The 9,699-nt window shown below is 55.6% G+C and overlaps 1 protein-coding gene across 1 annotated transcript in view; it reads right to left on the reverse strand.

The window, feature by feature from the left end:
- Positions 1–9,427, reverse strand: part of RAP1GAP (RAP1 GTPase activating protein) — a gene marked incomplete at both ends in the record, with an annotated part of 49,887 nt that extends 40,460 nt beyond the window's left edge. The window contains 2 exons of the mRNA XM_079697568.1: positions 7,270–7,305; positions 9,384–9,427. Coding sequence (XP_079553694.1) covers positions 7,270–7,305; positions 9,384–9,427 — 80 coding nt within the window. The remainder of the gene's footprint in view (positions 1–7,269; positions 7,306–9,383) is intronic.
- Positions 9,428–9,699: the final 272 nt, after the last annotated feature.

The following is a 9,699-nucleotide window of genomic DNA, read 5'->3' on the forward strand; positions in this document are numbered from 1 at the left end:
CCACCAAATGCTTTTCTCCTCCACGTTGCTGACCTGCCACCTCCTCTTCTTGGAACACTCTCTTGGCACTGGCCCTCCCTCCCGCACCACGCACACACAGACACACTGCCACTTGGCCCATTTCAACTTGTTTTTTGAGTTTCAGCTTCTGGGTCACCTCCTCCAGGAAGCCTCCCCTGATTCCTAGGTAGGGGAGAGGAGTCCTTCTCTGAGCTCTCAGAACTCCCCACATCTGCCCCATCAACACGTATCACCCCCCCCAGAACCCTCTCTTTCCTTATTCTCCCCCCTGCCCTTGAACTCCACGAGGGGAGTGGCCTTGTCTGTCATCTCCATCGCCATGTCCCCAGTGTCCAGCATGGGGTTTTGTTGGCCCTTAGAGGGCATTCCCACATTAAATATTTGTTGAATTAATTTGCTAAATGAAGGAATGACTGTCTTGGGAGAGACCCTGAGCAGAGGAAAGTCTTTATGGGATTTAGGGATATCACAAAGGTCGCCTCCTTAATCACTTCTCCTCAAATAAGCCACCTCCACAGGGCCTAAAACTCTAGCACTAAAATTTTAATGAGTCTCTCTTTGGTTTAATGTGTCTTTTCTCTCAAAATGCAAATGCTCAGAGAGAGGGAAAACATGCACTGAGTGTACACAATGAACTTATTTCATTCTAAATCCCTGTGAGGTAAGGAGCCTGGTCTTATTGTCATGAGCAATCTGAGGTTCAGAGAGGCAAAAGTAGCTTGGGCAAGGCCACACAGCAAGTAAGAAAAGTTGAAGTTGGTATCTGGACTCAGATCTGCCTGAAAACAGAACCCCCATCTTTCTATGCACCTCCCAAACAAAGGGACCTAAGCCTGAGCATTGCTGGGATGTACAAGCAAGCAGGGCCAACCAGACTGGGAAACTTAGAGCTGCAAAGTGCCCTCCAGGACCATCTCTGCCTCCTTTTTTTTGACCACACCTTGCAGCATGCAGGATCTTAGTTCCCTGACCAGGGATCGAACCCATGCTCCCTGAAGTGGAAGCGTGGAGTCTTAACCACTGGACTACCAAGGAAGTCCCCCATCTCTGCCTCTTGATTGTGCCGAAGGTGGGCATGGGGAAACTGCCCAAAGATGGGGATTCACTTCCCAAGGTCACACAGAAACATAGCGGCAGACCCAGGACGGAAACCCGTCTGAAGGAGACTTTCTCTTATCTCCTTAAGTTAGGGAGGGCTCTTTCCTGGAAGAGGGCGCGTCTCCGGTCTGGAGTCTCTCCTAGGCATCCCCCCTGCCCAAGAAGTGGCCTTCCCCAGGAGTGGGCATTGTCTGGCCCTAGGAAGGCAGCGAGGGACAACTAAGGGGGCTTCAAGGCCTGCACAAGCTGAGCTAAACAGAGGATGTAAAGGAGGGTGGGCTAGGATGAGTGACTGTTTAGACAAGAAAGAGTGGACCTGGGGATACAAAATCCCCATCCTTGTCTCGTTAAAGGGCCACTGTCAGGGATGGGACACCCAGAGGGTGCATCTAGGCTCAGGCAGCTGGTTTGAAGTAAGGAAGAATTTTGAAATCCATCTGAGTTGCTCAGGAATGGAATGGGATACTTCAAGGGTAGTGAGCCTCCTATCACTAGGAGTGAGCAACAAAGGCTAGTCAAGGAGCTGCCAAGAGGTCTTGATGGTCTCAACCAGGGACGATGAGCTTCAAGAGGTCTACAAAGCCACTGAGAATAAACGTACGATTTCCTCAGGGGGCCCCCAAAGTCTTCTTCCAATATTCAAAGGGGTTGTGAACCAAGGGAGGGTTCCTTGTTTAGTGGGAGGCCATAGGAGGGTGCCTCAAACATTTCTTCCATCTCCAAAGATTCTAGGAGGCCCAAATTCTCTGATTCTGAGATTTCACAAAGCCAAGAGTCTGAGACTCAGTGGCTCTGCATGTCAGTCACTGATGCTGTAGCCAAACTCCTACTCTGCCTGCGAGACTCTCAGTCTGGCCCCTTCCCCCTTTCTAAATCCACCCCTGGCTTCACTCTCCCACATCTCTTCAGCCATACCAGCCTCCTTCCTGTTCTGAGGTCATACCAAACTCACTCCTGCCTCAGGGCCTTTGCATCTGCTGCTTTCTCAAGTGGCTCTTCTCATTCTTCGGATTTTGGTTCAAATGCCACCTCCTTGGAAAAGCCTTCCATGACTCCATCCATCACCCCACAGCTTCACAGTACAGGGTGATGTACAAACTGGAGCCCAGCTGTTTGTGTTCAGATCTCAGCCTGGCCAAGAGACCTTGAATAAGTTACTTGGCCTCTCTATGCCTCAGTTTCCTCAGCCCTAAACCAGGAGTAATGACAGTACCTGCCTCATGGGGTTGTGAGGATTAAATCCATCAATATATGGAAAGGGCTTTGGAACACAGCCGCATGCTGGCTAAGCTCCAAGTAAGGATCAGCTCTTGTTAGCATGTACTCTTGCTTTAAAATTCAGCACAACCATCAGTTTGTCTTTTTGGGTTTTTGGGGGGGCGTCTATTTATAGACTGTCTCCCCCTACTCCCTGTTTTACACATGAGGAAATTGAGGTCCAAAGAGGTGAAGAACTGGCCAAATCAATCTCTCTGAAGATAGGGACTGGGCCTGTCTCATTTTTCGCTGAATCTGCAGTCCCTAGAACTGGATCTGGCTTACAGTAGGTGTTCAGTAGTTCCTTATGGCTGAATGAATGATGAATAAATGACCAAGACTACCATCACTCTGAGGTGCTGTGCAGCCAGGAACCTGTGCACCTAAGACTCTATACCAGCCTGCCTCTGCCCACCCTAGTCCCAAATGACTCTCAGCTCAATCAAGGTCCCAGCCTCTCTCAGAAGTAGCTGCTGAGACAGGCAGGCTAATGAGCTGGGGACCAGCATCCATGCTCCTTTCCCCCGTGGAACCCCCTCACACAGGCTGGGCCAGGGGAATGAGGCAGGAGCTGCCCTGGCATTCGCCTTGAGGGATCCCTGCTCAGAGGTGTGGTGGCAGGTGTGGGCTCAAGAAGTGGTAGCTAGCTCCCCTGTCCTGTGCTGTGCCAGCTGCCCATCGGGGTCCTGCCCACCAGATGCATAATAGATGAGGAGGCCCAGCAGGCTGTGCCCGCCTGGCATTTCAGAACCACTAATGAGGCCAGCCTCCTGCTTTCTGCAGCAGCACACAGGCTCCCTCCGCCCCCCAGGGCCTCCGGCTCAGTGATTACAGAAAGGAGCCACCTGAGGACAGGGGCTGCCCACCCAAGACCCCCACTCGGCACAGGCAGCCTCCAGGAGAGCTGGGGCTAAAGGTACAGGCTCAGGCTGACCCTGCTGCCAGCCTTGTTCACCACTCACTGTGTTCCCCTGGGCCAGCCAGGTCCCCTCTCTGAGCCTCATTTTCCTCATCTGTAAAATGGGAGACAGAGAGTAATAGTCTCTACTTTGTAAAGCTGGTATGAGGATGGAATGAAATAATTTAAATGAAGTTCTCAGCCCAGGGCCTGAGACCTGGGAAATGTTTCATATATGGGAGCAACTGGTACCATTACTGTCACGGGGAAATATCTCTGTGACCAGATAGGCCCTCCTGGTGGGACACGGGGTTGGGCAGTGCCCTCTGTTTTGGAGGTATTCCGGGATTATCTCACTCTCCTCCTCCTCCTCTCTCACTGCATAACCAGGATTTTTCTCATTCCTGCGGCTTCCTTGTCTCTGGCCAAGGACCCTTCCCTGGCAGGAGGAAAAGCTGGATTCAAATCCAGCCTTCGCCAGCTGTGCCACTTTGGGCCAGAGTCTTCAACGTTCTCAGTCTTGGTTTTGGCCTCTATAAAGGGGACACTAAGGCCAACTTTCAGGACTGTCATGATGACTTAATGACACCACCACAGTAAAATGCCCAGCACTCACTGGCACTGAATCCTTGCCAGGTCCTGCTCCTCCTCCCAGGGTCCCAGCTTTAAGGTCAAAGCTGAATCTCCTCTTCACAGGGTATTTCCAGAACCCGCCTTCCCTGCACAACTCCACCTAGCCATTCCCCGACTCTGACACTGTTCCACCTCCCTCCTCCCCCCACCATTTGAATCCACCTTAAATGTCCATTAGGGTTGCAGAACCAGAGTCACCCACTATCCCACTGGCTCCTAATCCCCCCACTGGGCCTCATTCCTCGGCATTTGCACACTTGTTCTGTGTTCCTTCACTGTAGATAATCTGCTGATGAGAGGCAGTGGGTAGGGGAATCCAGCCATGATCACATCTGGCCTCTACCAGGCCTCACTGCTCCCTTGATCCAAGCCCCTATTTCTTAATCCTTTTTAAAAATACGCGGTGAGGACTTCCCTGGTGGCGCAGTGGGTGAGAGTCCGCCTGCCGATGCAGGGGACACGGGTTCGTGCCCTGGTCCGGGAAGATCCCACAAGCCGGAGCGGCTAGGCCCGTAAGCCATGGCCACTGAGCCTGCACATCCGGAGCCTGTGCTCCGCAGCGGGAGAGGCCACGACAGTGAGAGGCCCACGTACCGCAAAAAAAAAAAATATATCTTGGGGGCTTCCCTGGTGACACAGTGGTTGAGAGTCCGCCCGCCGATGCAAGAGAGACGGTTCGTGCCCCGGTCCGGGAAGATCCCACATGACGCAGAGCGGCTGGGCCCGTGAGCCATGGCCGCTGAGCCTGCACGTCCAGAGCCTGTGCTCCGCAACGGGAGAGGCCACAACAGTGAGAGGCCCGCGTACCGCAAAAAAAAAAAAAACGCGGTGACAACCACACCTCCTCTCAGTCTACCTGACAAGGTTTCACCTCTTCCACTCTCTGGACACATTCAATTCAATCCCACAAACATTCATTAAGCATTTACTGGGTTTGGGTAGCTGGGCAAGACTGTGTGGAGGATGGAGAGATGAGAAGAGTACAGCCCAGCTCTTATGGGACTCATGCTGGAAAGTGGGCCGAAGTCAAAAGTAACTCAAGCAACCCCTGCTTTCAAGGACCTCGGACCCTGCCTCACGCCACACTCTTACGTGGATACGTTCAACTCAACTGAGGTCAACTCGCTGAAAGATCCAATTCATTAAATACTATTGAGCACCAAATGGGGCTCAGAGAGGGGAAGTGACCTGCCCAAGGTCACGCCACTAGTATGTGACAGAGGCAGATTCAAATCAATGTCTGTCAGACTCCAAAGGCCATGGTCTTTCCACTGCACTAGGAGTATGCTCTACTGTGTGCTCTACAAGCATGGTAAGCAGCAGAAAGGGCATTCAAGGAGAAAAAGAGGAGGTGTGGGGATCAGGAAAGGAAACACTCAACAAGTGGTGATAAAGATGGGCTGCAGGTGTGGTGAGGGCTTGTGGAAATGGGAGGGGAGGGGAGGGGACAATGTGAGCAAAAGCCTGGAGGTGGTGCTCATGGGGACCATATTCTCATTGATCCGAAATGCAGGGCATGGGAGAAGTGAGTCCCAGCCTGGAAGGTGAGGTGGAGACAGGCCTTGAATGCCAGAAAATCATAACTGATAGTCAAAGTGACCACCCACTTACAGGGCACTAACTAGATGCCAGGCACAGGCTGGGGGCTAAGCAATTGGCTTGGGGATGAGGGAAGAGAGGGCCTAGGGGCTAGCACCAAGGACAGCAGCTCCAGCAAGGAGGGCGTGAGGCAAGGCATTGTGGGTGATGAGCAAGTCCTGGTCATCCCAGAATCTTATTTTGTAAGTGTGTCAACTGAGGCCCAGAGAAGGGAAGGGACTTGCCCAAAGTCACACAGTGGTTAGTTACTATTAGGCCTAGACCCTCGTCTCTTTGACTCTTCAATCAAGGTTCCCTAGAGTGGGCTTTCTGAGTCACTCCTCCATCTTTCTGAGTCCTCCTCCATCTTCAACTCTTCCCTCAGGTGCATCTGTCAGATCTGCCCTGTGGCCTGGAGGCCCTGGGACGGAGTGAGTGAGACTCTAGGTTCTGCACAGAGCCTAGAAGATCAAGATTCAAATCCCAGCTCTGCCACTGACTAGCTGTGTGAACCTGGGCAAGTCACTTGCCCCCTCCATGCACCATTCATCTGTAGTTAAGGCTAATAGTCCCTGACTCAGAGATGTGGTAAAGATTATGTGAGATGATGCAATTCAAGCACCTAACAGTACCTAGTGCACAGCAGGTTCTTGACAAATGGCAGTTGCTGGGATACTATTATTGAACTCCTTAAAAGAAAAGGCATTTTTCTCACCTCCATCTGTATCTCTCCTCGCCCTACCCCTGCTCTGGGATTGGCATATGGCCTTGCACATGGTAGAGACTCAAACTGGCTTTGCACGTAGTAGAGGCACAGCAGCAGGAGACAAAACCCAGAGAGGGAGAGTAACTGGCTCCAGGTGGCACAGAGAGTGTCAAAGGAAAATAAAAGGGCAGGCCCTGGAGCTCAGCCTGGGCACCCCGTTTGCCTCCCGCCCCAGGTGTGGCTTCCTAGGGAGCTCTTGGCAGCAGGTAAGGCAATGGTGCCAGATAGGAGTCATCCAGCAGCTGGGGGGCACTGCAGGGCCTGGGGACCCCAGGAAGCCCTCAGCAGGGGCAGAAAGCAGAAGCCAGAGCAGTTGGGGGCTCTCCTGCTGGAGTTAAAGTGGCAGCAGGAGCAGCCAGCCGGACCCAAGTGATGCCGGTGCCAGGGAAGCCGGGAGGCACCCGCCTGCTGGGGCATCGGGCTGGGGGGTGTGAATCCCGAGGTGAGGCTGCACCTCCACCCACTGCTCACAGTGTTGGGGAAGCTGCAGACACTTCCTCCTCCAGACAGAGGCAGCCTCAGACACAGGAAATGGGCTGGAGGAGGGCGTCCTGAAGGCTATGTATGGAGTGGAAGTAGAAGGTTTGGGGGTCAGTGGCCAGGAGCCACCATGAGATGGGAAAGAATAGAGAAAAGGAAAGAAACCCTTTCACTGAGGGCCTACAATATGCCAGGCCCTGTTTTGCTTTTTTTCGCTCTGTTAAATAGGCATTTTAATCCCCATTTCACAGATGAGAACACTGAAGTTCAGAGAGGTGAGTGAATTGCTGAAGGTCACACAGGCAATGGCAGAGCTGAGATTTAACCTGATTTGCCTGACTCCAAGGCAGAGCTCTAGAAAGAACTGTGGTGATGGGGCAGAGCTGGTAAGAGGGTCTGCCCACTCCAAGGCCTGCAGAGGATGGGTGGAGGGTTGGTGGGGTCTGGTCTGGCATTACAGGGGGCAGTAATGGTTTGGGAGTGTCTGTAAAGTTCAGCCAAGCAGCCCAGCCCCTCCCGAGAGCCCCTCAGTACTCACCACGCACTCCGGTGAGGGGTGAAGGACTTGTCCACCCTGAAACACAGCAAGAGGGACAGCAGGTGAGGGGGCAGGCCCTCTTACCAGGCCTCGCCCAGCACATCAGGCCAATCCCAACTCACCACTGCCCTTGCAGAGGGGCCTAGAGGAGGTATTGTTTCTCAGGTGCCTGATGCACTGTCACCATCCCCCATAGGCTGCAGGGGCCCTAATGTCAGTTTAGGGACATGTGAAGCTGTGGGGTGAAGAAGAAAGGAAGAGAGACAGGATTGGGGACAGGGGAGCAGGGGCCCAGGACCAGGCTATGGGGTGGCAGCAGGGGTGGGGTTCAGCATGGGATGTCCTGGAACAGGTGGAGTGGGACAGGGACTACAGCAGTGTGGGATCAGAGCAAGGATGTAGGGGTGTGGCTGGAGCCAACTTAGAGTGTTTCCAGACGGGACTGAAGGGTGTGGGTGTTTGTAAAAGTGGGCAGGAAGAACACCCCCCTCTACTTCCCCAGTGGCCTGCCTCGATCCCGGAGCTGGAGCTCACTCACATCCACCCAGGGGACAAACGCCTGGGAATCTGGGAGCAGGAGACCCATGAGGGACTTCCTCTCCTAACCCACCCCCAACCCAGAGCAGAACCAGAGGAAGACCTCAAGCCCCCAGAGCTCAGGGGCCACCCCCGGCCTCGTCTCCCCCACTCTCTCCAGGTCCGGCATTAGAGAGGGTTTATAGGCAGTGCCCCCTCCCAGAGGCTCCCCGCATTGCCCTCTGAGGGCACCTTGGGATAGGGGAGGGCTCCACCCTCCAGCCCAGCTGGGGGCCGAGGGGCTCAGCAGCTGTTGGGACAACAAACAACTCCTGCCTCCTGGTCAGAGGCCAGAGGAGAATGGGAAAAGGGCCCCAAACCGGACTCTGCCAGCTAAGGAGACATCTTCTGGGAGGCAGGGATGGGGTCTCCCAGGGATCAGCTAATGCGGACTCTGCAGATGGGGAAAGTGAGGCCAGAGAGGCCAGGACTCGCCCAAGGTCACACAACAGGATGCAGCCCCACTGCCCGGCTGCCTAACAGTGTCAGATGACCGGGAGGCTCAGGGCTCAACCCAGGCCCATCACCTGATGGCTAGCAGGGCCCCAGGCAGGGAGGGCAACCCTCTTGTCTCCCACACCACCCAGCTCCTCTGTGGGGTCCCCTTGGAGGCTGGGTGTCCAGAGAGGGGACATACCTTGGACACAATCCCTTCAGATCAAAGAGCACATATTCTGCAGCGTTACATGCGTGAGCCCCAAATGCTCTGCACCCAAAAGGTGGGTCCCGTGTGTCCCTCTGACCACAGGGAGGCAGGGCCTGGTGAAGGTTATGCAACTACTTGGCCAGCCAGGGAAGGGGTTCTGGCCAGTCTGTCTACCCAGTCTTCCTTCCAATTTACCAAACCTCTGCCTAAGGCAAGGATCCTCCCAGCCCACCTCTGCACTCCTCTGGGGTGGGCACTTGGGGTCAGGAGGAACAGTGACCCCAAGATGGACCAGACACCACTCTGACTCCCCCCGCCTCCACAGGTCTCCAGGTCCAGGCAGCCAGCAGCCCTGGGAGGAGGGGGTTCCTGAGAGCCAGGCAGCCTGAGATAGGGGCAGCGAGGTGCCCAGGGGTGGAGGTGGGCGGGGGCCTCCTAATGGCTTCTAGGTTCCCTTCCTCCAAAGCCTCACTGCTGGGGCCCAGCAGCTTCAGGGACCAAGTCAGGGCCCCTGCAGGGCCTCCCCTTGACCTGCTTTTTCCCACCCCCACGACCTATACGTGCACCCAGGAGTGCACACACACAGGCCCACCTGCCGGTCCACACACAGTCATACACATAAACACTGTCACACACTTAGACACAAACACAGAAATGCCCGCGGCCACTCGCATCCCCACGCGTGCACATGGGCACCCAATCAACACGCACACGCAGACTTCCCAACCCTACGAGTTACGTACTGACATCAAACCGCTCACCTCACACCTAAGCACAAATTCACAACTACAGAAACCAAGGCAGACACCCGCGGGCGCGCGCGTCCCCCCGCCCCCCGCCCTTCCCCGCGCACCCCCGCGCGCGCACGAGCGCCCCCGCCCGGCGCACCTACCCTCCGTAGGCCCCGAAGGTGAAGCTGCGCTTCCGGCCGCTCATGGTGCCGCCGCCGCCCGCGCCACCCGCCCGGCCCGCGCGGAGCCGGAGCCGCCTCCCCGCGCCCGGGTCACCTTGGCAACCCGGGCCGCCCCGCCCCCGGCCACAAGCCCCGGGATTGTCCGCGCCCCCGCGGGCTGCGGTCCAGCTGTCGGGGGCAGCCGCGCGCAGAAAGGGCCGCTTGTTCGCGCCGCCCTCGGGCCGGGGGCAGGGGATTTGCTGGACTTTCCGAGCTGGGACCTCGGGGCGGGGAGGCGGGAGGGCCGGGCGGGGCC

This window comes from Hyperoodon ampullatus (assembly GCF_949752795.1).
Source record: "Hyperoodon ampullatus genome assembly, chromosome: 2".
NCBI classification, from domain to species: domain Eukaryota; kingdom Metazoa; phylum Chordata; class Mammalia; order Artiodactyla; family Ziphiidae; genus Hyperoodon; species Hyperoodon ampullatus.